We start from the raw sequence: 26,867 nt of genomic DNA, 5'->3' as shown, positions 1-26,867 counted from the left end.
CCCCCCCCCCCCCCCCCCCCCCCCCCCCCCCCCCCCCCCCCCCCCCCCGAGGAAGCATGAAATTGCGAATCGTTTTTGGTCTCTAACTTTAGTACGCATAGGTATGACCCCGACGCTTCCGCACCTCCCTGGTACAGGTCTCGCTTTCGAGGCGCCGGGAGGTGGGTTCACTCCTCCCGCACCATCCACGGCACTTGTCTCTTACCCAAGGGCTTCATCTTGGTCGAGGTGCCGGTGGGAACTCCGCTGAAGCCGTCCCCAGACTCCGGGGCCAACCACCTCGACCGCTCCAATATTCGACTAGGCAGTACTTACAACATCCCCAAAGCCTTGTTCGCTCTCGGGCAGGCAATATGGGGTATAACGACGGTCTACCGGACTCGGGGTGATCAGCTTCAGAGATACGGGTACGCAGCTTTTGGGGTAACCGTAGCCCCGTACGCCTTCATGTCTCTCGTCAATCTCGTCGCTCTCCTGCTCACTCCAGAGTATAACTGTATATACCTGGTTCACACCCCGGACCTCGACAGAGCTAGGAGGCAGGGCGGCAGGTTCTCGGGTCTCGTGGCAAGCGTCGACTTGGACAATATCAAAGAGCCACTGAGGACGTTTTGGCCTTCCCAAGCGGCTCACACGGCATATTTCGCTCTGACGACAGTGCTGCTGTTGGTTCCACTCGTCATCGTCGCAGGCCTGACCGGCTTCAATCCGGGCCAGAGTACGATAAACCAGCGAGTGTGGATCTTGTGCTGGCTTGGATTTGGTATCTTAATGGGCCCTCTCATCCGGCTGAGCACCATCTTCCCTTCTGAGATCCACGGCGTTTACAAGATCCGGGCAAACGATGCGATAGCGTATGCTCTGGAGAATGCGAGTTTCCTGGAACGCGTGATAGACTGGTTGGTGACCAAGTACTTTTGGGTCATCGAGACATCGTTTTACTGGTATGTGATCATCGGAGCTGGCATTCTATTCACTCCAGCTATTGGTGGCATGGTTGTGGTTGGGCAGATGTTGGAGGAATTCGGCTTTTGTAGACGTCTGGACCGCTGAAGTCCGTGCTGTATTGGCATCTAGACAATGTACGGCACGAGAACCTTTTGACTAAAATGGAATGAGCCTTTAAATGATTTGCCACTGCGGCAGAATCGTGTTATCAAGAAACTATCTCGTTTAGGTTCTGTATCGTTCTAGGGATCTACATGCAATCTTGTTATCAAATGTTGAACGAACTCTCCCAGGCATTGCCGAATAATATGAAATAGATGTAAGAGACGCCGTTATGAAATCCTCCAAATACTCGTAGTTCTGATATCACTAGGTCCCTCCCCCCCTCATTTGAAACTCATTCTATCCCTCACCCTTGATACTCGTCCTCCGTCCTCCACGCAGTCGCCAATAACCAGGTCGCGCGAACCATGGTCATCAGCATCACCAAATCTAACCTTCACATCCGCAAGCAACCTGCCTCTCACCTCGTCCGGTGTGGTTCCTCCGCCCAGCGGAACTCCAAAGTTCGGGTTGCCTCTCGTCAATGTCGTTACGTTCATGAGCAACTTCGGAACCCAGATGTTCAGGTCCAGGATAAGTCCTGCTATCGCGGAGAGCAGCAAGACGACGGTCGAAATGATAAGAACAGCCATCCAGCCCTGGTCATATCGGAAGACAATGACGTTGTTCAGGACTGTGGCATTCGTACCCGTGAAGTTGTAAGTGATGGTGCCAGGGCTGCCAAGACCGTCATAGTTCTCCGGATGACCCAACATCAACGGCTCCGCTCCCACCGTGGCCAGCCAGTAGGTGTTGAGCACCTGCCCCAAACGGAGAGTGAAGTCCTTGATATCGACCGTGCTCAACGCTTCTGTCATGTAGAGGGCGGCCGTCGCGTTGAAGCCCCAGGACGGATCGTAGAGGTATCCCTGGATGCCAGATGGGGCCCCAACCGTTCCCATGGGATCCGTGAGCGTCGCAAGGAGGCCGAACAAGTACTGGGCACCAATCTGTGTGGCGGATACACCCTCGCACTGATCGAAGAAGGTCAGGTTTTTGTTTGGAAGGTCTGGTAGCTGCGAGCGCCGGATGCTTGCTGCGTTGCAGTCCCATCCGTTGCAGTCAACCTTGACTTCGACGTACGAAGTTTCGGTGGTGCAGTTGGCAAAGGTTGATTCCAGTGGTTCGTCTCCTCTGTCCCAACTCCAGTACAGGAGTCTCTGAGTGGGAATTTCCGGGTCATCGCAACGTGCAAGAGTTTGATCGTTAACACCATTGGGGTACGGCAACGTGCCAAGGCCGCCCCAGCTGATCTTGGTGGCACAGGTGCCGATTCCCTGAGTTGAGCATGAATCGGTTGCGTTCGCCTCTGTGATCACATTCAAGCGATCTAGGCCTGTCGCGGTGCTGTTCAAGGGTGGGTAGATGTACCTGCAGTCCATCGTCATGTACGACGTTTCCATGGAGAAAGTCGTGTTGGTTGTCTCCGAGAGGTTTCCGATTGGCATTCCCAGAAGGGATGAGTACTTGTAACCGGTGGAAGACTTGTTCAAGTTGATCCAGCCGTTCTCGTCCGGGGTTTGTTCCGCGAGCAACGGCTCCAGAAGAGGAATCTTGACGTTGCCCCAGGTGTCCATGCGAGCTGTGTCATACGTCTTGGGTTGTGCGAGGGCACTTTGAAACAGGAAGTTAACCGGATTCTGTGCGCCGGCGTATTTGGACACTTCGAACTGTGTTGGGAAGGGCGTTTTGACGTTGAAGTAGGGTATCTCGACGAACGACGTAGCCGGTTCATTCTTGAATAACAGAACTCGGAGTGTTGCTTGACCTCCCAAAGGGGACAAAGACCAAAGCACGAACAACAGGATGCTTGAAATGCCGATGCGCTTGGATTCGACTATCGTGGTTACGGTGCCGGCCATTGTGGTTGATCCGAAGAGTTTGTCCAAGAAACCGATAGATTCGCCTTGTTGCAGCCGCCAATGGGCATAGCTTCGGATGGATCTTCCTACCACAAACGCCCACATCAACGGCACGATGGTAGGACCCTGTTAAGATTAGCTACTTGCAAGATGGAAAGTTGAAACTTTGATACGCACAAGTCGGGATAGCTCATAGACGAAGTCTGCCTCCGACGGCAAGTCCTTTGTGTCTCTGCCATTGTTGTAGAACAAAAAGCCGACGTATATGACGAGGAAACAGCCCAGGATGATGGACACCACGGTGAAGAACAATTCCCACAGTCGGGAAGTGCCATTTTCGAGTTTCCTCGCAGGCCAATCTATTGTCCTGTTGGTCCCGTTGGTCGCATTCGTGACGGTCGCGTTCAACCGACTCTTCTCCTCGCGCCCATGGTCCGAGTTTGAAGAGTTGTCCATGATGGGTTACTGGAATTGGTTTGCCAAGATGGTGGAATCATCAGGTGGGTGTCCTCGGGACTCAAGACAAAGGCGTCTCCGTTCCTTTTCTGTTTTCCGGGGAAGGCGGACACGAAATAAGACCGTTTGTTGGTTCCCAATGCCCCTGCAACATTATGGGCCGATTTGCTTTTGAAGAACCAACACAGCGTTGCGATTGTCGCCTTGATCGGCTGGGGTTGGCGCTTATTGCATTTACCGCCCCGGGATATCAAGACCCAGCCGAAACCATGCACAACCAATGAGCGACAAAAGTAACATTGGGGGTGCTGCGCGATCCCTTAATCCTATCAGCTACAACAAGGCTTTTCGACTGGGGGCCACACAGCCCGGCCAGGCTAGGCAACGACGGGGCTCTGTTTAGAACTTGAATGCAGCTAACTCGAGGTGACCCATCGGCAATGTTGCGTTAAGCTGACTTGATGGTCGGTCATTTTGATGATCATCATGCTACGAGAGCTCTGGCGACATCACGGATGCTGCTCTGGATGCAGCTCTGGATGCAGCTCTGCCACTCGCACCCGGGAATTGAAGCCTCCATAGTCGCTGGTCTGCACAGAGAAACACAGTGTTGTCTGGACCCCTGCAGAAACTCGTCACGCCGCCTCCTGGCAGTCAGCATGCATGTTCTGACCAAGAATGAAGTTTCTCAACTTGAACATCAAAACTTACCAGTCACTCTGACGAATCCCAGCAACGAGCCACCTTCGCTCCAGATCTCAACGCCGTCACCACACGCAGCCCACACGTTGCCCTTCTCACACATAAGATGACAAGGTGCCCCCCTCCTAGCAAGGGCAAACAATCGTCTGTTAGCGAGAAAGACTGATCCTCGTCGCTTCATGATGTCGAAGGCGTAGATACTTCGCGGCCTGGGCGTGTTAGCTTTCGTCTACAATGTCAGGACTTCAGCACTCACTGCACCAAATCTAGATTCCCTTCAGCCTTTACACCACCGGAGTCCGCAACGTAAAGTGTTGAAGAATCCTCATCAATAGCGATCCCAGTCGGTCGAGTAAAGCCGTCCGCAACAGCCCTCACCTCCCGCGTCATCTGATCGTACCGGTACACCGAGGGCGGCAATTGCGGCTCTCTCCTGAAGTCCATCTCATGCCCACAGCAAGGATCCGAGAACCAAACTCCGCCTCCCGATAACACGGCGCTGTGAGGCGAATTGAAGTCGCGGCCGTAGTACGACGTGATCACGGCACTTGGCAGCCGGCCCGCGGGCGCGTGGAACACTCCGCCGGTCTCGGGCTGAAGCGTGCCTTGCGAGCACCAGAGAATTCCGTCGCCTGCCAAGCACCCGTTCGCCGGCATCGCCATTGTCGGAGGGGGCCTGAGTTTGGACCATTCGGAGGTCAGGGTACCGTCCTCCGGGGAAAGAGTGACGATCACTTTGGACATGAGAATGGTGGCTGGTCGGGTTGGGTCGGTTGCCGCAAGGGGCGCGGAGGTGGTCCACAGCTCTCTGCGAGAGGGGACATAGACGCAGCCTCGGTGGAAGAGAGCGTGTGCGCTGGCTTCTGCGGATGATGCGAGGAGGGCGTGGTTTGGACTGGGACCGATAATTGACCGCAAGGCTGGGTCGTACAGGATGATTGAAATATCAGACTAGACGCATACCTGGTCAGAGGTCGTTGACTCGTCTCAGGTTTCGAAGTCTGAGTACTAATGATGCTTTCTTTACCTTATTGTCTTGCGAGTCCCCTGGCGGCGCATGGTTTCGGCGATCTCTGATCTAAGCCGCATTGTTAGTGAGTACTCGACCCTCTTGGTGATGCCTTGTTAGATCGTGACGACCCGGTGCTGGGTCGCAGGCCTGCTTACCTGTATAGGCGTTGGCTCAACTTCAATTCCTGTTTTCGTGAAGACCTTATTACTCATCGTGTCGTTTGCTTTGCGGCATGGTTTTGTTTCTGTCAAGTTTGTTTTGTCTGCAGCTGGTCAAAAGAAGGCAATGCCAGCCCAGCCGGCGACTAGGGTAAGGCCAGTTGGTTCAGTTACCCAGCAAGGGCCACCAGTTCGGGATACAAACGCAGCCCCGATAAGACCATCATCGGGAGGAAAGAGCATACCCTAAACCATTTAAAAAAACAATGATGAGTGACTTCAGATTATTGGTGAACTGGGGTCGCCGATGATGCTGCCAACATTTCTCGGCAGCTGTCCTTCATCACGACTGTCATTCTTCTTACAGGAGGGAACATACGCATTGAGATTGAGTTTGTGTTGCTGGCCAAATTTCACATGCCACATTTGCCACCGTTCCACGGCTGTCTGCGATGAGGCAACAAGAAGTCAACTGTATTGAGGAGCTCGACTGGAAACTGAGCGCTGGAACTGATTTGCTGTACTTTTGATGCATGATGCCGCCAGCTTGTGAAGTTCATCAGTGTCAAGTATCCGATTCAAGGTCCATGCGATATATCCACCAGCCGCATCAAAAAGAGCGATTGTTGCAAAGGCTCTGCCTCAATTTTCGAACTCCAGGAGTCTTCGTAAGCCCAAGTGTTCATACTGTCCACAGACCAAAAGCATCCAAGGATCTGAGAGCTCGCCACTGATAATTATCTAGGTTAACTCCAACCCGGTTCTCTTGCCGGTCACTGTGTGCCTAAAGACTTGTTTGTGCCTTCGCTTCCGGTTGGCGGAAGACTAGAGGCAAAAGTGATATTCAATATTTCCCGGGCCACTGGTCCTTCTACAAGACGTAGTAATTTCTCAGGGCCAACCAGTCTCTTCGGCAAAGCGGAGGTTATTGTACGTTGGCCCAGAAAGAGACGTCGAACAAAATGCGTCGTACTTGAAGCTTGGACATGGTGATTTCAGAACGGCCCCGCGGTGGTGTGTCAAGCTGCACTTCCTGCCCGGCATTGTCTGTGTTTTCTGCCGGGGCTTTGTCGTCCATAAAGCTGATTGTCACGTCCGTAGAGCGGCTCGCCATCGTGCTGCTGGTCAGAAAATGTGTTTCATTCCCATCGACCAAGTCCTCTCTATGAATACACTAGGTCGTAATTGACCAATGACTCGTCCAATCGCCCGTCGTCTAGTGTTTCGCCTTCTCGTCCTTGTCCGCGCTGTCCAAAAACTTCCTGTATCACTTGTCAGCGCAAATCCGACACGGACGGCTTCCGTCTGCCCGGGCAAAATGACGCACTTGATGAAGTCGGCCTCGTCGGAGCTGGAGGCGTTGATGGGGGGAGCGGCGGTGGCCTTGGGCTTGCTGCCGCTGGTGCCGTAGAAAGCGCCGCCGAAGAGGGTAGCGAGGACACCCATGGCCAGCTGTTGGATGCGAATGTCAGCTTCCTGTATTTGCAATTTGCTGGTCGGGAGAAGGCGTCGCAGGGAGCAACATGCGGACTCGGAGGTGCACGTACGTAGTGGGAGCCGATCTGGCGGCCGGCGACAGTGTACATCTGAACCATTTTGGCGGATTGGGGGGTTTTCGAGCCTTCGGAGGGGAATTGGTTCGATGGGGTAGAGGGCGGATTGGTGTTGATTGAGACTCAAAGCCGGGTCGATACTCGGAGCTCGAAATTCGTTCGGAAGCTGTGAAAAAGGATGCCTCGAATGTCAGGCGAGCAGCTTCCGCGGCAGAGCGCGGTTCGGAGAGCGGGGGATGCAGCCACCCGACCGATATCCCCGGATCACAAGCCACCGCGTATGGAGGCAGGAACTGTGGCGCAAGCTGCTCATAACTCACAGGTCCCGTCCCCTCAGCCCAGGGAAGCTGCTAGCTTTAGCGGAAGCGAAGCCGACGTCACTTCCCGATATTGGATCAGAAGATCAAGCCGCGGGCGGGCGTTTCCGGCGCGCAAGAGGTCGCCTCGCCCTGTCTCCCCCTCCATCAGCACCGTCGCCATCCATGCGCACTTAAACCCGTCAACACCTCCTTTCTTTCTGTCAGCCTACAATTCAGACGAAGTATACTCCATCGAATAAACTCACGATGTGGTGGGGAAACAAGAAGGCCGAGGAGCCGAAAGAGTCGTCCAAGGACAAGGACAGTGGCAACGGCAATGGCGCCAAGAACTTCGACCCCGACAGGCTTCCACCACACCAAAAGCTTCCAAAAGCCCTGCAAAAGATTGTCGACAGATCCGACAAGGAAGAGAACTTCTTCGATGAGCTAGTGGACGGGTAGTACGTGCCCTCGATTCCTCCCGATAGCTCTGCTGACATCGCTCCAGCGCACCCGAATCTACCGAGTCCAACGTTCGTTACGCTGCGTATGCGACGAGAATACGCACAATCCTGCTGTCTGCACACCGATATGTCGCCTACACCTCTGACATTGGCGAGTCCTTCCGTCCCGTCGCGCACCCTCTTCTAGTCAGGGGCGCTTATGGTGTATCGTGGCTGTACATACTGGGTGATGTCAGTTACGAGGGTTACAAAGCGTACTGGTCGAACCAGCGCATCCTCAACCCGCATCTCCAGCTCACCGAGAGGCAAGCGAAGGCCACGGGGCTGCCGGGTGCAGTGACGGACGCGACGCAACCCAGCCAAGTCGTCCCTGGCGGTAAGGTGGCGCCGTTGGACGACTACCGTACCGTCATGATCCAGCGAGGAATCTTCCAGAGCATTGCCAGTATGGGTCTGCCGGCCTTCACGATCCATAGTGTGGTACGTTACTCTGGTCGTGCGATGAAAAACGTCAAGAACGCGAGAATCAGGACTTGGGGTCCCATTGGGCTTGGTCTCGCTGTTGTTCCCTTCTTGCCGAGTCTTTTCGACGAACCAGTCGAGAACGCTGTCGAATGGGTGTTCCACAAGGGTTTCGAGTCGTACGGTGGTAAGGAGTTCGTCGGCGACGCACCTGCCACAGGCCGGGAAGACTTGCTGGCGAAGCGGCCCAAGGAGAAGGAACTGTAGATTTGGAGTTTCAAGGACGGCATGGACGCTGGCGTTGTTAACATCTTTCTCGTCTTCGTCCTCCATGTTCGCCGCCGTCGCCTGTCGTCGTCGTGGTGGGAGCGTTCCACACGATTTCTGGCGTTGACGTCGATGAGGAACAAAACTTATGGAATGGGGTCGGATATTTCTACTCAATGGTTGGCTTTGGTTCGGTGCATTAGGAAATCTCACACGTGGAAACGCCTGCAGACGGTTCAGCAGTAGCCTCGTTGGCGTGTGGTGTAATCAAGGGTATATATGGATTAACGGAAAATGCTTCTATGAACAATACACTTCATCAAGTCGTCACTCCATGTCGTTAAACCTCCATCAAGTCGGGCGGTGGGCCAACACCGCGCAACAAGACGACAGTGTTACCGCTGACCAACGAGGCCCCGACCTTCTCGTTGAATTCCAGTAACCTCCCCCCTTCCACATGGAACACTCTAAGCTTGTCTTGCTCGTTCGATGACCGGTTGTTCACGTTTTCCACTTGTAACCTCCTCGCCGCCTCGTCCAGCACTCTTCCAACCACCCAGTCTTTCGAAAAGAAGAATTCTCCCTTGGGAAATTTGGCCTTGGCAGTTTCCGCTTCGGCTTCAACGTAAAGGTAAACCCTCTTTTCTTGCGGTAACTTCTCGTCGCCCTTCGCCGTCTTCTTCAGTTTGTTCACGGCAACCAATCTCGCCGAGGCGGAGGTGGGCTTCGGTTTCGGTAGCGCTCTGCCCGCCTGCTCCTTCTTCGCTGTTCCCCACGCCTTCAACTTATCAAATGCGCTTCTCGTCCTCGCCGCGACGTCGATCTGTGAGCCGGGGCGCGCGCCGAGCGGTACGAGGTTCTTGCAGTCGTGATCCTCCTTCAGGCGGTGTTTCAAGCAGTAGTCGCGGTTGCAGCCCGGGCAGTGGACGCCGGTGACTAGTGAGGTGCCAATGGTGGTCTTGCAGGAGGGCGAGGCGCAAGGCTTCTCGGAGACGGTGTCGCGCAGCTGGCGGCCGGCGCCGTATGCGGGCTTCGCGAGCTCGGCTTGGCGGCGGCGCGCGGCCCAGGCACCGGCGTTGGCGCACTTGTGGGAGGACTCGGAGCGGTGGTCGAGACAGAAGGTGTGCTTGCAGCTCTGGCAGAAGAAGGGAAGGAAGTCGAGCTGGTTGCAGTAGTCGTATTCGCAGTGCTTACCCACGAGGGTCGCGTCGAAGCCGTCTTTGGACTCGTCCATCTTGACGTAGCTCGTCTCGTCGGAATTGGATGAGGACGCCATGGTGATGACGTGTGAGCTTTATTTATTCCGTAAAAGAGTGTATACCAGAGCGATTCGTGCGATGGGCGTACGTAGACCTCAGCAAGTCGGTGGCTCGAGGTTGAGGAGTGAGATGGCGATATCTGCTGAGAAATGGCTGCGGAAGGGTCTGGAAGGAGCCAGTTGGCGGGTTTCCGTGAGGTGTTGGTCAGTTGCCTTCAGCGGGGCAGCCACTGAGGCGGACGAGCCCAGGCGCCAAGTACGGCGTGCGCGGCCAGCTAGGAGCCTGAAATGGGGAGGTCCATATCGGTCCAGGATCGTGGAACCCGGTCTGGTAACATTGCCAGGCCTGCAGAAGCCTCCGATTTGTATGCGACAGCGAAGGGACAAACAGAAAAAAAGGTCTTTGTCTCTTAGATATCATCCCATTACCATTGGCCATCCACATCGGCTTCTTCAAAGACACGGACATGCAACTAACGACATTAAGTGAAGGAGGGGTGATCCCCGGGACCCGCTTTCCCATCGGACCCGATGGAGTGGACCCCGGACCCTTAAAGTGCGTCGCGCTCTTCGCGTTTCTCGCAAATCAATGACGCAGTTGCTGCCCTTTTGTTGCATCTCCCCTGCAAAGCTTCTCAAGCTCCCATCCCCGAAACATGAACAGCCGTTTATCTCAACATCACCACAACAATGCCTCCCCACGTGCCGCGCAAGCGGTTGCGCGAGGAATCGCCAGTCAAGTCAAGCAGTAAGCGCCAGCAGGTGGCGAAAGGCAATGGCAAGCCCGCAGCCAACGGCACGCGAAAGCCGACTCTCTACGATGACCTGGATGCGACTGCTACACCCGAGTCGTCCAAGGGGGGTCGCTCCGTTCTGGATGTATTGAGCGACAGCGACGAGGACAGTTCGTTGACCGACTTATCCGACGGAGACTTTGAGGACGTCCCAGTGGGTGACAGACCGAAGGCGCAAGAGGCGGAGGAGGCATCCGACGATGGCGATAACGACGACATCGAGTTCGAGGACGTTCCTGCACCAAGGACCACTCTGGCGAAAGCCCCGACTACTGGTGGCGACCTGCAGCTCACTCTCGACGCTGGATTGGGTACGTCCATGACAGATCCTTACGGCGACAAGAAGGGGCCCACGAAGCGCGAGAAGAAGGTCAGGAACGTGACGCACTGCATCCATGTGCAGTATTTACTCTGGCACAATGCCGTCCGAAATTCTTGGCTCTGCGATCCCGAAGTTCAGGCGATTATGATGTCCCACGTTCCGCCCCGTCTCTGGGATGAAGTCGACAGGTGGAAGAGAGCTAGTGGACTGGACACAAAGCCGAAACCATCCCCGCCGAAGAAGCCGACGCCAGCAAAGAAGACGCGCGGAAAAGGCAAAGCCAAGAAGAGTGACAAGGAAGACTTGAGAGATTGGGGTTCTGCGGCGGAGAGACTGGAAGAGGGAGTTGCCGACATGAGCCACGGCGATCCTCTGTTCAGACTCATGAAGTCGTTGACGGCGTGGTGGAGGCAACGGTTCCACATCACGGCGCCGGGCATTCGCAAGTGGGGTTACATGCACCCTCAACGCCTCGGCAAACTCAGAAAGGCATGGGAAGAAGAGGAACACAATCAAGAACGCTTCGGAGAACGGATCCGCGACCTGGAAGAGTTTCGGAAGCGCGCCCAAGACTGCACAGGAAGTCGAGACGTGGGGTCCCAGCTATTCACAGCTCTTATGAGGGCTCTGGGACTGGAGGCTCGGATGGTCGCAAACTTGCAACCACTGGGATTTGGCTGGACGAAGTTGGAGGAAGCGGATCCTGAAAAGGACAAAAGCGGCGCGTCAACGTCAAAAAGCAGCGATGAGCACAGCGAAGGTATTGACAAAACGAAGAAAGGGCCCAAGACACCGGCGAAGAAGGGATTAAAGCCAACCCAGAAGATTTCGACATCCTCGCGAAGCAGCGCATCGAGGCGGACTAGCCAGAAGAAGACAGTAATCGAATTGGTCGACACAGACGATGAGCTTGGCCTAGAGCATCCAGACAGCGACGATGAATCGGTTATAGAGATGCAAGTTACACCACGGAAATCAGTGTCATCCAAGAAGTTTGACAGAGACTTGGAGTTCCCACATTACTGGACTGAGGTCATGTCACCGGTCACGAAGAAGTATCTGCCGGTTGATCCAATCGTCAAGAACGTTGTCGGTACTAACAGAGAGTTGATCGAATCGCTGGAGCCGCGAGGAGGCAAGGCAGATAAGTCAAAGGAGGTAATGGCATATGTTATCGGTTTCTCCCCTGACGGAACGGCGAAGGATATTACGGTACGCTATCTCAGAAAACAGCTATGGCCGGGAAGGACCAAGGGGACGAGGATGCCGCTCGAGAAAGTCCCTATTTACAACAAACATGGCAAGGTCAAGCGGTACGAACACTTCGACTGGTTCAAATCCGCCATGCATGGCTTCGTCAGGGGTAGTCGAAAACGTCCACTTACAGAGGAAGACGAGATCGAGAACTCCACTGAGTTGACACCAGCCCAGCCCGAGAAGAAAGAAGTCAAGGAGGGCAGTGAGACGCTGGCTTACTACAAGCAGTCGAAGGAGTTCTGCCTTGAAAGACACCTCAAGCGCGAGGAAGCGCTTCTGCCGACTGCAGTTCCAGTCAAGACATTCAAGAACAAAGGCAAAGGGGGAGAAATATCGGAGGAACCAGTCTACTCAAGGAAGGACGTTGTCAATGTCAAAAGTGCCGAAACATGGCATAAGCAAGGCAGGGCACCGAAGCCTGGCGAGCAGCCGCTTAAGAGAGTGCCGTATCGAGCTGCAACGACCAACAGGCGACGAGAACTCGCAGAGGCCGAAGCCCTTAGCGGCCAGAAAGTTCTTCAGGGACTGTACAGCTTTGAGCAGACGGATTGGATCATTCCACCGCCGATCAAGGATGGCATCATACCAAAGAACGGATACGGGTCAGTCACTTGTATATCTATTGAATCTCTTTTGTTGACTCTTTCTCAGCAATATCGATCTCTTCGCCGAACACATGTGTCCTGAGGGCGCTGTTCATGTGCCTTTCAGAGGGGCCGTGAAGGTCTGCAAGAGGCTTGGGATCGACTACGCAGAAGCTGTGGTGGACTTCGAATTTGGACATCGGATGGCAGTGCCCGTCATTCAGGGTGTGGTCATTGCGGAAGAATATCACGACCAGGTCATGGAGGAGATTCGCAAAGACGAGGTAGAGCGAGCACGAAAAGAGGACGAGAAACGACGCAAGGAGGCCCTGAGGCTTTGGAGCAAGTTTCTCAAGGGCCTACGAATTGTGGAGCGCATTCGTCAAGATTACGGCCATGTTGATGACAGCGTACCTGTGTTCCAGAAGAACAGTGCCTCGAAAGCCGCCAAAGAGAGGGAAGAAGAAGAAGAAGGGGAGTCGACAAAGCTGGATGCGGAGGCAATGCGGGTGCGCGATGAGGAAATGGCCGGTGGGTTCTTCCCCGAAGGACACGATGAGGAGGAGGCTGGAGGTTTCTTTCCTGAAGGGCACGATGAGGAAGATGCCGAGCCGAAGCGGTTTACGTCGGGTTTCTTCCCTGTGGTGGATGAGGATGATGAGGACGCGGAGATGGGCGACGCCCTGGTGGTCGATCACGGTGGTGATGAGACGCAAGTCGCGGATGGCACGGAAGTCGTGGCAGACGGCGCCGACGAACCTTCTCCAGAGCCAGAACCCCTCCCCGCGCCGGTCAAAGCCAAACCGCGGGCGAAGAAGGCGACGAAAGCTACGTCTAGGCGGTCAACGAGGCGGCGAAGAAAGCCTGTTTCCGAGAGCGAGGACGAGGACGAAGAAGACGATGGAGATGAGGATTTTGAGGACTCAGATGAGGATTACCGCTAATATATCCGTACTTTCTGGGTGGCGGACCAGGTGTGCGCTTGATGGATGCCTCACAAGTTGCTGGGGCCTAGGATTCTGCAGGCACGGGACGTCAGCTGGAAGTTATTGCGCCTTGGGGAAGTAAGACAGCAGTCTGTGTCACCATCAGATGTGTCATTCCTGTTTTGGTTGGCCAAGCATAGAGCGAGACGTATTTATTGCCATCACCAATTGAAGTTCGCCGTTCTCGACATTGCGCCGGATGCATTGGCCCAGGTCGAGAGGGGTCAGATTTACAACATCTTTCGTAGGGTGAGTTGAATCAGCTGATCATTTTAGAGACATCCATGAAAGTGACATTTCTCCGTCGTATATACTGTATATCGAGTACTTCATGTCATACCAATATCGGCCACAACTCACTTTATTGGGCAGATGTTCCCCCGGAATTTTGCGACATGTCGCCAAGATTGTTTCTCCAATTTTGAATTTTCTTCAGCAATCTCCCGCTGTTTGTGCATGCAAACGACAGGACGGGTAGTACCGTAAAATGTTTAGCAAACACATCATGAATGGAGGTCAAAAGCACCGGACTGCCGTTCTCCAATGCGAGCCTCTCCGCACCGCACCCCTGGGGCACTCCCTGCAGAATGCACGCTAGGGCGTCCAGGGTGTGGTCCAGGGCGCCCAAGTTCCCGGCCTGGGGAGGCCATTTGCGACGATCCACTGAGCCCGAAGGCCTGGCCAGTCCCTTTTTTTTTTTTTTTTTTTTTTCCTTTTCTCACCCCCTTCGCCGACATCACCTCATGGTTCCCGCGATCCGGATGCGCATCATGGTCGTTGCGCATCTGCGAAAAACAAAACAAGAGGCGACCGACTGAAAGTTGCCTGATTCCGCCGGGCGCCGCCGCCTGCGACTGACTGCGCCTCGGTTCCATATCGAGCGAGGCACCGAAGCGCAACAACGAACGAGGAGTGAGGCGATTGTCAGGGAGGGCCTGAAAGGAGGCTCTCCACTGGTGAAGAGCAAAGCCGAGCCGTGAGCTTTTTGAAGATTAGCACCGCATATTTTGGAATCCTACCTTGACCTACCTATCTGGCGACTTCACAAGGCACAGGGCGCTCTTTCTACCTCGGGTGCTCTTTGTCTTTGCTTCTGTTGTTGTCTTCGTCGCCTTGATCTGTCTTGAGTGTTGGGTCTCCTCGTCGTCGTCCGTTTGGGTTCCTTTCGTTACCTCATATATCAACAACGTCTCTGGGAATCGACCATCTTGACTGCCTTTTTCGTCGACGCAGGCGAGAACAACCAGTACCGCGGGGCTATCACACCACAACTCATTTTCTCGAGCGATTTATATCCTCTTCACAAGTTTATTCCTCTGAAGCCCCCGGTCTCTCAACCGGCATCCGCTCGCTTCGGACTTCCTGCCTACATTTACCCTACCTACGGTATAAACGCCAGCAATCGACTGCGAACTGGTCGACTCGAGTATCTTGCGCCGTTTGGCGATCACCGGTCAGTACAAGTGCAGTGTATGTCGGGCTTCTCCTTTTGTCGGCAGTCGTGGTGTTAGTTCCACCTTCCATGGCGGGTCTGCCTGAACCTTCCATCACATTCACCTGTCCTCAAATGTGCGGCTCGATGGCGTTCGCGTATTGCCCGCCACCTTCCCATCAAGCTGCAGTGAAGAGTCCCGTCGTGACCCAACAGGGTGCAGTCCAGTCCTAAAACCAGACTCCGGGCACCCGGCACTCTCCCGGCTTGCGGCTTTTTTAAATCTTCCATCTCCATACCTCGCGGAATCAGACAAGAGCTAATTAGCGGCAGAAGAAGCGACGAACACACGCAGAACATGACCATCCGCCACGAGATCGCCTCCGTCACCTTTCGCCATTCTCTAATTTGTACCACTTCTGTCTGAAGTCTCGTCTCTACTCCTTCCGCACGACAGGCAGGTGGGAAGGACCACTCGCTACCTTCCAATCACGGTCTTGTGCGAAGTTTTCTGTATTCGAGCTTCGCCTCATCTTCTACGCCATCCCGATGGACGACGACCTAGACGCAGGGATCAGAAGCGCCTGCACGGCCATCCTTCTGGATCTCTTTCCCGACATCTGCCCCAGCCATCTCGAGAAGACGGCCGAAAAGTTCCAGTACGATACTGATCGGGTCATTGAGGAGATCCTTGGCTCCAAATCGTATCCCAAGATATCTCGCGTCAAAAGTCTGAAACGCAAGCGAGAGGCTTCTCAAGATGGGGATGAGATGTCCAAGCTGCGACGCAAATACGACCATGCGGACCGTCCCGAGGAAACCGCTGCGCTTTACATCAAGGTCTCGTACGTATTTTACTGCCCTACTTCCATGTCACCACCGCCATTGTCATCGTCGTTGCCATCCGGTCTTTGAGTGCGTCTCGAGAATACTCCAAGATTAACAGTCAATATAGGAAGAAGGTGCTTGCCCAAGATTTCCCGCGAGCGACTTCGAAGAATATCGCCGTGCTTTTCCAGGAGAATAAGAACCTCCTGTTTCGCACGTACCTTGCCCTCGACGAGATCAACCGTGGCTGGCAAGATGGCAAAGTAGTAAAGCCGGGGTTTGAGATGAAAAAGACGAGAACGGCACCTGACATGGACTTGACACCCGCAAAATTGGGCCAAACCATCGAGAATTCAACTATTCCCGATAGAACAAGGGCGCTTGAGGAGCTGCGCGATGTTCGACAGCTATGTTACGCGGAAACGGCCAAGCGCATTGCCGTCTACGACAAGGAGCGAGCTGAAGCCAGGAATCTCCGGGAAGCGGAAGAGGAGGGCACTACCCAGGAATGCGGTTGCTGCTGGGGCACGTTCGCCCTGAACCGCATGGTTTCCTGTTCGAAATCGGACCAAGAGCACGCAAGTTTCCACGTTCCTTCTCAGAGAGTCAACTAGCTAACGTCCTGCAGTGGTTCTGTGTCGAGTGTGCGCGACGCAGCGCGGAACATGCTATTGGGCTCACGAAATTCGAACTCAAGTGCATGTCGATGGACGGATGTAGTGCTGGGTTCTCGCATTCGCAGCGTGCAATCTTCCTCGACGACAAGCTGATCGCCGCTCTGGATCGCATCGAGTGTGAAGCCGTCCTCATAGCGGCTGGCTTCGAAAACCTCGAAACTTGCCCTTTCTGCCCATACGCCGCCGAGTATCCCTCCGTCGCAATCAACAAGGAATTCAGCTGCGCCAACAAGGACTGTCAGGTAGTCAGCTGCAGACTTTGTAGGGAAGAAACGCACATCCCCCAGACTTGCGAGGAAGCAGCACGCGCAAACGGGTTGTCGGCTCGTCGCGAGATCGAAGAAGCCATGTCAGCTGCGTTGATTCGCAAATGCAACAAGTGTAAGTTTGTTTAGAAGGAATCCAACAACTGCTTAGCTGACAAACACAGGTGCCACCCCCTTTATCAAGGAAGAGGGTTGCAACAAGATGACTTGCACAAGGCCGGGCTGTCGCAATGTGCAGTGTTACATATGCTCCAAGTCATGCGACTATACCCATTTCAACGATCGTACGCGAGGAGGAAAAGAGGGAAACTGTCCTTTGTTCGAACCTATTCAGGAACGACACGATAAAGAGGTACAGGAAGCCGAGACGCGGACCCGACAGAAGGTCATGGAGAATAATCCCGACTTGGACGAAGACCTCCTCAAATTCAACTTGTCCGAAGAGGCCTCCAAGACCCAGAAGGAGGAAAAAGACAAACTGAAACGGAGACAGAAGGAGCAGATTCGAGCGAGGGCCCAGCAGAGAGCGGCATTGTACCAGGAGCGGATACATAACGCGCAGCCGAGACCTCCTATGCTTCAAGCCAGGCCTCCTCCGCCTCCTCCTGTTAGGCCTCCTCCACCTCCTCCTGCGCTACATCCGAATCTGTTTGGGGGTGTTCTCGGAGCCGAGGACCTCTACTTCCCGCCACAGGATCACCGCGTCGGTTCCGTACCTTCGCTACACGCGACATTTGCGCCGCAAATGTTTGCGGACGCTGGATGGTTCCCAAATATCCTCCAGCAGGCACAAGGGCAGGAAAATCACGGCGATGCCAATCTGATGGGGCCATGGCATTCCCCATCAATGTACCCTTTCAATCTATCAGCAGATCCAAACTGGCAGGTAGGCCGTCCCATGGCTGGACCGTCTCACCAAGGGCAGCATGTGGTTGCAAGTGCGAGTGGCCCCGCGGTCGACCTCCAGAACTTCATTCCCCAGGCTCAGAAAAACATGGACAGACCAATTCTGGGACTTGACGGATCCAACGGTGGATTTGCGACTGCACAAAAGAACAGGAACCAAGCTCCACAGCCAGTCCAGCGGAAAACGCAGGGTGCTTCTTCCAGTCACCCGAAGCGACCGGCACAACAGCCGACTGGTGAGGCTCATCGTCAAGACTCAATGCCGCCCATGTCGGCGGTGATGGGCCTCCAAGGCCGACGGGTTCACGCAAACGGAGAGATTTTCAAGTCTGGAAGGAGTATGGACGACCCTCTGGAGCTGGACTGACTTTGGCCGATTCTTATTTCGACACTCGGATGGGCTCTTTTCAGGATGGATCTCGGGGAACAAGGCTTTTCTGAAGGGGATCAGCGCGGCGTTCAGGCGGTATTTTGTCTTTCGGCCGGACGCAAAACGTATCGGAGCAGTATCGGGTGTTCTCATTACAGCTTATTCCCACAATTAATGCGTTAATAGTAAAAGAAGCAGACTCCTTCACACCCATTCAGTGTTTGGCGTCGTGAAACCCCCTCAGAACGTCGAAAACAGCAGCCGCGACGACGACGACGGCGATGAAGATAATAACGATGATAGTAACGCCGCAGGGTATCAATTTGCTCCAAGGACAAGCGGCCTTAAAGAACATGATAGAGGGAAAACAAGTTGATGGACTACCGCCCCCGCCCGAACTTCTCATGCCACTTGCCCTTGCTGCCAGTATTCTTGAGGTTGGAAATGGTCTGGGGTTCCGTCTGAGCGACAAGCTCCGTGGTCTCGTGGATGGTAGCAATCGCGCCGAGACCCTGGGTGGGCATTTCCGAGGCGGATGGTGCTGAGGAATGTGGAGTGAGGAGAATCAAGGAGTTTGAAGTGTTCTTCTGCAGGAGCTTGTAAGTCTTGTCGGGCGTCTTGAGCAGCGCCGAGGCAGGGGTTGAGGTGAGTGTGATGCTGAGCCGAGTTAGCGGGCGTCCGTCAAAACACCAACCAGGAACGGAGGGAGACGTCGTGGTGAGGCTCGGGAGTGACGTCGAGGGTGTCCAATGCGACTTACGCCGGGGCATCTTCGGCAGTGAGCAGGGCCTCGAGCTCGGGGGGCAGCTCCATGAGCTTGTAGCCGCGGCCGTCCGGGGCATGGGTCAAGGGAATGGCGGCGTCCTGGCTGGACATTTTTCTTTCTTTTTTTACAGTCCGGTGGTTTTTCGTTCGGGCTGGCTTGACCGCCGGTGTACACGTGTTGGTTCGAGTCCACAGAGTTCAGTTCTTCATGGGTGAGAGATTCACACGTGTGCGGCAGTGGGTTGAAGTTGAATCGGACGTCGTCTAATTGGGTGCGGGGATTGTTGGGTGACGAGACAGGGAAGGCGCTGAAGAGACGGAGGGAGGAGGGGTTCGATAGTGGCCTGTGCCTGTGTGTCCCGTCATTTGCCCAAATTCGAATTTGCTGATTTCTGCCCTTTTTTTCCCCTCTGAAGTTGACAGGGATTCGTCCGACTTGGTGGAGCTAGTGGGAAATGATTGGACGCATTGGCCATCCGAGCTTTTTTTAGGGCCGAGTTCCCTGTTTAAGGCTGCGGGTGTTGCTGGTTGGATTTGGGAGGGACCCCACCTTACATAAGGCAGCTGGCGTGTTTACTGTCCGTGAGTGGTCACCGTGGTGTGTTGACTTTCGGGTATCGGTGAGGTGTGGATCCCCGTCATGTCAGTCCCGTCAGGTGCAGTCTCAGTGGTTGAAATTCGATGCTCCCGCTCAACTCACTCACAACTGGCTTCACCACCTCAGTTATCCATATCAGTTGGACAAGGGAGGGAGGCACTTTACGCGTAGAAATCGATTGGCCTGGACCTGTCTTTTTTTTTCTGATGCTGGCGTTGCTTCTGCAGCTGCACATCTATCTGCACCTCGTCGGCACCAACACCACTCAGAGCAGCAGTTGATGAAAATTCTCTCTACTAGCCGGCGGCATAGCACAGCAGCCCCAGTCAATAGTTCTGTTCATCCCGCACTCATTTTCTCTAGTTTTTTCGGGATTTATTAAAATTGTCGTGTGTTTGTTGTCTCTCATCTCAAGCGAAACGAAACTTGGGAAACAGTGAGATAGAGAGAGGACCCAGACCGCAGTCGAATGAGGCGTTCGTCGTTTCGCTTAATTCATCCCAGCCTCTCCCTCTCCTCCCCCTTGTCGTTGGCGCCTTGTTTGTCGTCATTCTTCTCCCACTTGTCCATCACTTGTCGCTTTGTTCATCTCGCATTTTGCATGGAGTGTCGGTGAAGAAGTGGTTGAAAAACAGAGGCCTGATTTCTGGTTTCACTGCATTCGCATCTCAGCCAACAAAGACGTCAACAAAACAAAGACGTGACAGGACAGGGTTTGCCTGTCTCTGTGGTACCTTGCACTGAGGACCCTTCACTTTAAACATTGCATTGGGCTTGGACTTTGCAGTAGCAACGGCTGCAGCTCAATCTCACCTCACTCACCGGCCTCAATAAACAAACAACAACACGACCGCCCCACGCACCAACCACCTCCAATCCACGTCCCACTACCACCGAAACACCTCCAGCTCCAGCTCCAGACTGAGAGGCGGCCGATTATCGCTACGGATACGCTACCCTCTGCCACTATCGATTCGATCGCCCAGAGGATCCTCCACCACCACCTCCTCCCTCCGCCCGCCACGGACTGCGACTGTGACTGCGACTGCGACTCGACTCGACTCGAATTCGATCCCGGCCGAGCTCAACGCCAGCCAACTCACACCGACACAACACCACGTCGCTGGCTTGCTTGCAGCTTCGTCTTCTCGTCGAACTTCTCCGCGCTAGCCAAACTGGCACTCGTCGTACTTTCACCACGCTCTTTTTGTCGCTAATTATTATTTTTTACCCTCTCTACGATTTGCTACTTTCTCGTCCCGTTCGTCGCATCGCGATCGGCTGCTGCTGTTGCTATTGCTGTTGGCCCCGTTGTTGCGACGCATTTCGACCGCCAACCGCCTCCAAGGACTTGCGCCTGTCGCGATCGACAATTCTACGCATACAGTCACACTCGTTTACCCTCTTTGCTCCCTCTCCCTTTTGTGCGATTTGTACGCCAGCCAGTCAGCAATGACCCTGGCCCATTGACGAGACCACGCGACCGACCGACCGATCGACCGAATAACCGACCGCATCGCCCTCGTCTTCGCCAGCTCACCGACAATGGTTCGTGTTACGGAAGAGCTGGCTCTGTCCGCCGAGCACCTCACCCTCTACCACGCCGCCGACCCCCTCCTCGGCCACCTGCCGGTGCTCATCTTCCACGGCTCCTCCACCACCGCAAACTACACCCTCAACAGCTCCCGCGTACAGATCCACGTCTACAGCCCCGCCGGCTTCCAGTCGTTCCCGCGCCTAACCATCCAGCCCAACTCCCCTTTCTACGCCGTCGTCAACCACCTGCCCCGCGAATGGCAGGGCGACGAGATCTACCGAGGCCTTGCCTTCGGTCTCTACAAATACTTCCAGGAGCTGCCCGAGGTCGTCAAGAACCACCTCAAGAACACGTACCCGACCACGAGGGGTCGCCGTCCGGGAAGCGGGCCCGCCCTGTTCGGGGAGCAACATGCCGCCGACCTCGCCAAGAACATGATCAAGAGCGAGAACACTCCAGAGGTCATTGAGACACTGCGGACCGCGCTCCAGACACAACACCTGAGCAATGTCGACGTCGATTTTGTCCTGCCGCCCGGCTCGATCGTACCGCTACAGCCTGAAGACTTGGAGGAGGTGCCCGAGGACGAGGATGATATTCTGGACCCGACCCTGCGCCAGTACGGAGGATACACCTCATTAGTGAAGCTGCTGGGAGACCCCGTGTTTCTGCCGACCTCGAGGTTAAAGAGGGCACCGTCGAAGCCGACCTCGCTGAATCGCAGCAAGTCTTTCTCCAAGGACCAGAAGGTGGAGCTGAGAATGAAGCTCGGGGAGCTGGTTGATACCGAAGAGAGATATGTGTTGAAGCTGAATGAGCTGGTCAAGCATATCGCCGACGAGTTCAGGCAATCGGCGAAGCAGCGCGACACCAGCAGCCTGAGTCCATCCGAAGAGGAACTCGAGAAGCTATTCCCAGTCGCAGCAGACAAGATCCTGCAGATCAACTCCGCCTTCATGCAAGAGCTGCGCGCAATCATGGACGACACAGAAGATGAGGCGCTGAGGGACATGGAGACAACGACAGTCGCACTGACGGGATCGAGGCTGGGATCTCCAGGAAAGGCAAAAGACCCCAGCGGCGCGCTGGCTTTTGCGAGGATATTTCTTGAGTGGTTCCCTCAGTTCACCGACTGCTATCAGGACTACATCCGGGCAAGCCAGCATTTCCCCGCTCTTCTCAACTCGTTCCTTGATGAACAGTCGAGCTTCAGGCAACGGGTCATCCAGAAGGGTGAGCAGACTGTCCGCTCCATTCTTATCGAGCCTGTACAGCGCCTCCCGCGGTACAGCCTGCTCATCGACCAAATCGTCCAGTGTCTTCCCATGACGCACCCTGCGCTGCAACCGATGCTCAAAGCGCGTGACATCATCACCAACATCTGCTCAATGGATGAGCCAGTCCCCGAGAAACCCCATGTGACGGGTCGCCTGCGAAACTTGGTTGAGAGTTGGCCTCTCGATCTGGAGCCCCAAGGCAGGTTGGTTCTTGCGGCTGACTTCGTGGAGTTACCTGCTCCTTACCGGCCACTCGACCCGCCACAAATGTCAGAACGCGCCGGCATCTTCCTTCTATTCTCAGACTGCCTTGTCATCCTGAAGAAGCTGGGACCGAAGCCGATGAACGGACGCGACCTCCTGCGCGAAATCGATAAGCCTTCAGCAGCTGGGCTTCTCATGTCCATGACCAACGCCGCAGGAGGCCAGGCGTCCTATGAACTTGCTTTTACTGGGTGGCACAACCTGGCAGATGTGCGATTCACCGAGTCGGCAGACAGCACCTTGGTTTGGATGACTTCAACCCAGGAAATGAAGGGAGCACATGCTGGCGAGTGGGTCACAGGCACGGCCGTCACTTCGAGGTGCTTCGTGCTAGAGGAGACCTTTGAAGCCAAGGCATCAAAATGGACAGAGGATATCGTCAAGGCCCGTGTTGAAGGCAGATTCTCCGAGAAGGAGCGCGAAGATCCTTGCTGGTCTCTTCGTTCTGTCAGAATGCCGGACAACAACCTTGGATTCTTCGCTGCTGTATTCCAGGAGGGCGCCGATCAGTTGATTGAGGGCCGAAGAGAGCCCGCACCGATTCGCATCGTGATCGACCACGACAAGGGTACCAAGGGGGCACCTATCGGTCATTACGGTGTGGAGATCACGGTCAACGTTAGAAGTGGCGATATGAAGCGGGTGAATATGCAGACTGCCGGTCTGAATGGCAGGCAGTTTGCAGACGACGTGGCATTGGATGACTTTTTGCCCACGCTCACTCGACGAAGTAAGTAATGGCACTTACTCCTTACATGAATAATCTGCTAACCTAGTTTCAGTTATTCAACTGCTCAGTTTGCAGTTCAACGCCTCAAACCTTCGACTGGCGCCTGCACTCGTCTCCTACTATACCAAGATCTTGAAGGGCCTGCCTCTCATGACCAGAGCAGAGAAGACGAGGTCTTTCCTTGCCTCGTCACCCGTTAAGGGGCTCTTCTCCAGCATTTGGGGAGGCTCGACCAACACTGAGGCGCACAGCCCACCCAAGCATACCCGTACACCTATTACCAACGTCTTCCCTCCGCCTGTATCGCGGGCAAACAGCGAACAAGGCTCTATTTTCGGCTCTGCAAGGGGCAAAGAAGGCATCAAGATGAGCGGCGACGACCGGCCTGAGAATCCCCTCGTGCGGCTGGAACAGACATTTACGGGATACGTTGCCAGCCTGCAGTCTCGTAAGGGAAGCATTGTCGGACGGATGCTGCTGAACCGCTCAGTGGCAGATGAGCTCTCGGTCAACGATCTCTACAACCGCCTCATCGAGAGCCCTTTTGACCTGGACGCCTCGTCCGAGCTGGGCGCCGATGTCATTTTCGTGGCTTTTGAAAAGTTCATCCGCATCGCATGGTGCGAGCAGATGGGCCCCATCATGACGAAGCAAGCGCTCGACACGTTGCTGGAGCGGATGAACCGCCAGGTGCCAGGCAACTTTGCCGACTTTGTCAACTTCATGTTCAAGGAGATGGCGCCGCAGAACCAAAGGGCTTTCACGGCTCTCATCAAACTTCTGGCTGACTTGCTCGATGGCTGCGGTAACGACGGAGACAGAGGCATTCTGACAGTATCATTTGCGGAGCTTCTGGTCCATGATGGCACCGCACAAAATTACATCAACCTCCTGGATCGCCTTGTTGAAGACTGCGATAGGATCTTCGATGACCCCAGCAGCATCCACTTGACCGTTCAGCAAGCATTTGAGTCCATGAATTCTCGGAGTGGTGGGAAGTCACACACGGGCTCGCTCACGTCAAACACATCCTCCATTCGCCGCAAGTTTGGTTTCGATTCTTTGCTGCGTCAGAACAGCAAGAACGACTCGGAACGGCCATCTGTCTGGCGCACCCTCAGCAAACATAGCCGTCATCCTGCGTCCGCGGACGCTTCCTCGAGTTCAAGTCTGTCCAAAATGACGTCCGGACGCGCAAGATCTATCGACTCAGGCACAGGCACACAGCCTGGGCCTAACAAGTTAAGGCGGCCTGGTTCCCGCGATAGGCCACCGTTGGCTGGTGCATTCGATGAGGCTCCCAGGCCAACCAGCTCGCAGCGACTCGACATGCGCCTGGAGACCATTGGCGAGCCTGAGATTGAGCAAATTCCGGTCAAGTCTTCCAAGAAGAAACGGCGCAGCTCGCTTTCTGATCTGAGGAGCCTGATGTCTGCGGCCACGATTGACGACCCGCAGGAGAAGATCGAGGAAGCGTTGATGCCTCTGCGCATCAACAAGCAGACTTCGGAAAAGTTCAACTCGACACCAAGGATACCATCCCCTTCTAGGATACCGATAAGCCCGACGTCCCAAAGTCTACGGTCTCCTCGAATGGTCTCGCCACGTCTGAAGGAGAACCCCGCGTCACCAGATCCACTACAGATCCTCCACACTCCGCACACCCCTGGACCTCTCGATCGGGAGAACACGCCCAAGGTTACACCAAAGGGACACGGCAGAGGCCTATCCACGTCGAACATTCCCACGCTGAGGCCTACGCGTCCGGTTGGTAGCCACTCGACCGATTCCATCCCACGACCTTCTACAAGTCCTGGCAAGCCCCCGGGCAGCGGCAAGCTTCGCCTTCAGTCGCCCCAGAAGCTGCGAGAGCGGTTGCAGACGGAGAAGAAGGCGGTCGAGGACGTCGATGCATCACTCAAGTCGGAACTGTCAAAGATTGCCGAGGAGATGTCGCGGGTCAACTCGGGTCTCGGCTCGCGGACCAACACTTTGGACTTGCGCAAGCTGACCGACTCGGTCAAGACGCTCGAGGAGCGAATCCCGAACATGATGTCGGAGCTCACGGAACGGCAGACCTCCATCCAGCGCGACATGGAAAGCACGCTCAAGGCTTCGGAGACCAAGGTCAAGAGCATCGATCAGCTGTACAGAGAGTCGACGGCAGAAAATGAGCTCATGTACGAGAAGTTCAACAGCGAGCTGGGCAAGATCGTCAAGGCGCTCAAGGGCAAGGGCCGCGAGGACAAGGAAGACCTCCTCCGAAGCTTACGAGAGCACAGCGAGGAGACGGCACGGGTCAAGAAAGAGAACGCGCGATTGAAGCGGGAGATTGTCAGCCTTCGGACACTGATGAAAGGCGCGGATGCCTAGGGCGAATGAGACAAAAAAACGGTGTGGGAAGGGATCCAGCCCGAGCAGTTGGCAAGATGTGTCGGAACGGCTCTTGTGGCGTTTTTTTTTCGGGGAATTTTGCTTTGCGAGCGACTACAGGGTTTGGGGGAGGTGTACTACTACTTTTCAACTACCACCGCGGTCTGATTTTGTTGTTTTTTTGTGTCTCATTCTCGCACGACCTGGCTCCAGATTTGGGCCGGGAGAAGGATTGAAGACTGGACTTTGGTCGGAGCCTGAGCAGGCAGGTGGGCAGTTAGCAGGCCGACATGGACCGGATCGGAATTGCATAGGTTGGCTTTGGCTCCGTTGGATGGACGGAATGTGGGTGGATGGAGAGGAGTGCGTGTGTTGGATGCTGGTGGAAAGCATGTTAAATGTGTACATGGTGGATGAATCGAGATATGAACTGAAGTCGTTACTGTGTTGATGTGATTGTCTTCTGGATCCCGTGATGAGTTCAAGTGGAGTTCGTGGCTTACGGCTGGTGTATTAATGGCAAGACGGTGAGCACCTAGAGTCTAGAGAGGATGCCTCGATAATAAATAACACATGCTCTGGAGACGATTCAGAGGTCTTTGATGTGCACACACCGCTCGAACGCGATGGACGACCCCGCGCTACCCTTATGAAGAAAGGGAAGGTTTGCTGCTACCGCGATGCGGCCCGTGCCCGTGTTTTTGGCGTAAATGGTGCCTGAACCGTTCCCCCCAATCCGCCGGGTGCTTGGTGCTGAGGGACCTAAGGTCCCTAGGTAGGGAGGTGCCAGGCGGTAAAGAGGTCCGAAAGGTACGTACCAGTGAAAGTTACTCCAAGTGCCTGCCACCTGAAAAATTGCCGACCGACCCCTCCTCCTGCTCCCCTCCTTGTCTGGTTTTCCAAGGTTGTTTCTGCGGCGGGTTGGTGGATGCCGCTCTCAGTCCACGTCCAGTGTAAACAAGTCACCAGTAGGAAACAAGCCAGCTAACCTGGAAGTCACTGGCCTGTAAGAGAACGGGCTGTGGCTGCCCTGCCCGTGGCACCCGACTTTTTGGCGGCTCCACTCGCGCGTCTAAACGGTAAACCACCCCGCCAAAAAAGAGACAGACAACGAGAAACATCACCAGAGAACCACTACGCACAACGCACACAACATACACGACGCACACGCACATATTCCTCCAGAGAGCCCACCTCCCACCTCATCGCCCTTCTTCTAGCCTGCGTGCGTCACTCTGAGTCAGCCACGCCCGTTGTAATTGTGCCCGGACGTCTTCCCGCGCCTTACCTTCCTTCTGCATCAAAACAGAAGTGAGGGCCTTCCCACCGGTCTTGTGCTCTCTGTTTTCTTTCTCTCT

General features: G+C 54.9%; 10 protein-coding genes across 10 annotated transcripts in view; 5 read left to right on the top strand and 5 right to left on the bottom strand.

Annotated features, from left to right (window-relative positions):
- CkaCkLH20_07779 (uncharacterized protein) overlaps window positions 1-1,053 on the top strand; it is a gene marked incomplete at both ends in the record, with an annotated part of 1,527 nt that extends 474 nt beyond the window's left edge. Inside the window, one exon of the mRNA XM_038890495.1 lies at window positions 102-1,053. Within this exon, the coding sequence (XP_038744103.1) occupies window positions 102-1,053 (952 nt within the window). The remainder of the gene's footprint in view (window positions 1-101) is intronic.
- A 281-nt stretch (window positions 1,054-1,334) lies between these two features.
- Window positions 1,335-3,368, bottom strand: CkaCkLH20_07778 (uncharacterized protein; the record flags this gene model as incomplete). Its single annotated transcript, XM_038890494.1, has 2 exons — window positions 1,335-3,038; window positions 3,090-3,368. The coding sequence occupies 2 exons, from the start codon at window positions 3,366-3,368 to the stop codon at window positions 1,335-1,337; spliced, it is 1,983 nt and encodes a 660-aa protein (XP_038744102.1).
- A 954-nt stretch (window positions 3,369-4,322) lies between these two features.
- On the bottom strand, window positions 4,323-5,294 carry CkaCkLH20_07777 (gluconolactonase precursor; the record flags this gene model as incomplete). The annotated part of the gene is made up of 3 exons (XM_038890493.1): window positions 4,323-5,021; window positions 5,098-5,148; window positions 5,238-5,294. 3 exons carry the CDS (start codon window positions 5,292-5,294, stop codon window positions 4,323-4,325), a joined length of 807 nt encoding a protein of 268 aa, XP_038744101.1.
- A 1,162-nt stretch (window positions 5,295-6,456) lies between these two features.
- CkaCkLH20_07776 (uncharacterized protein) lies at window positions 6,457-6,835 on the bottom strand (the record flags this gene model as incomplete). The annotated part of the gene is made up of 3 exons (XM_038890492.1): window positions 6,457-6,502; window positions 6,568-6,692; window positions 6,788-6,835. The coding sequence occupies 3 exons, from the start codon at window positions 6,833-6,835 to the stop codon at window positions 6,457-6,459; spliced, it is 219 nt and encodes a 72-aa protein (XP_038744100.1).
- Window positions 6,836-7,359: 524 nt separating this feature from the next.
- Window positions 7,360-8,285, top strand: CkaCkLH20_07775 (uncharacterized protein; the record flags this gene model as incomplete). Its single annotated transcript, XM_038890491.1, has 2 exons — window positions 7,360-7,553; window positions 7,601-8,285. 2 exons carry the CDS (start codon window positions 7,360-7,362, stop codon window positions 8,283-8,285), a joined length of 879 nt encoding a protein of 292 aa, XP_038744099.1.
- Window positions 8,286-8,625: 340 nt separating this feature from the next.
- On the bottom strand, window positions 8,626-9,561 carry CkaCkLH20_07774 (AN1-like Zinc finger; the record flags this gene model as incomplete). Its single annotated transcript, XM_038890490.1, has 1 exon — window positions 8,626-9,561. The coding sequence occupies one exon, from the start codon at window positions 9,559-9,561 to the stop codon at window positions 8,626-8,628; it is 936 nt and encodes a 311-aa protein (XP_038744098.1).
- A 672-nt stretch (window positions 9,562-10,233) lies between these two features.
- CkaCkLH20_07773 (rad4 family protein) lies at window positions 10,234-13,444 on the top strand (the record flags this gene model as incomplete). Its single annotated transcript, XM_038890489.1, has 2 exons — window positions 10,234-12,518; window positions 12,568-13,444. The coding sequence occupies 2 exons, from the start codon at window positions 10,234-10,236 to the stop codon at window positions 13,442-13,444; spliced, it is 3,162 nt and encodes a 1,053-aa protein (XP_038744097.1).
- Window positions 13,445-15,467: 2,023 nt separating this feature from the next.
- CkaCkLH20_07772 (ring finger domain-containing protein) lies at window positions 15,468-17,962 on the top strand (the record flags this gene model as incomplete). Its single annotated transcript, XM_038890488.1, has 4 exons — window positions 15,468-15,763; window positions 15,874-16,336; window positions 16,375-16,804; window positions 16,854-17,962. The coding sequence occupies 4 exons, from the start codon at window positions 15,468-15,470 to the stop codon at window positions 17,960-17,962; spliced, it is 2,298 nt and encodes a 765-aa protein (XP_038744096.1).
- A 383-nt stretch (window positions 17,963-18,345) lies between these two features.
- Window positions 18,346-18,841, bottom strand: CkaCkLH20_07771 (uncharacterized protein; the record flags this gene model as incomplete). The annotated part of the gene is made up of 2 exons (XM_038890487.1): window positions 18,346-18,622; window positions 18,726-18,841. The coding sequence occupies 2 exons, from the start codon at window positions 18,839-18,841 to the stop codon at window positions 18,346-18,348; spliced, it is 393 nt and encodes a 130-aa protein (XP_038744095.1).
- Window positions 18,842-20,873: 2,032 nt separating this feature from the next.
- Window positions 20,874-25,509, top strand: CkaCkLH20_07770 (uncharacterized protein; the record flags this gene model as incomplete). Its single annotated transcript, XM_038890486.1, has 2 exons — window positions 20,874-23,136; window positions 23,189-25,509. 2 exons carry the CDS (start codon window positions 20,874-20,876, stop codon window positions 25,507-25,509), a joined length of 4,584 nt encoding a protein of 1,527 aa, XP_038744094.1.
- Between the last annotated feature and the right edge of the window lie 1,358 nt (window positions 25,510-26,867).

Source organism: Colletotrichum karsti (genome assembly GCF_011947395.1).
Source record: "Colletotrichum karsti strain CkLH20 chromosome Unknown Scaffold25, whole genome shotgun sequence".
Taxonomy (NCBI): Eukaryota; Fungi; Ascomycota; class Sordariomycetes; order Glomerellales; family Glomerellaceae; genus Colletotrichum; species Colletotrichum karsti.
Note: the sequence above shows the minus strand (reverse complement) of the source record. Positions and strands in the feature narration are given on the sequence as shown.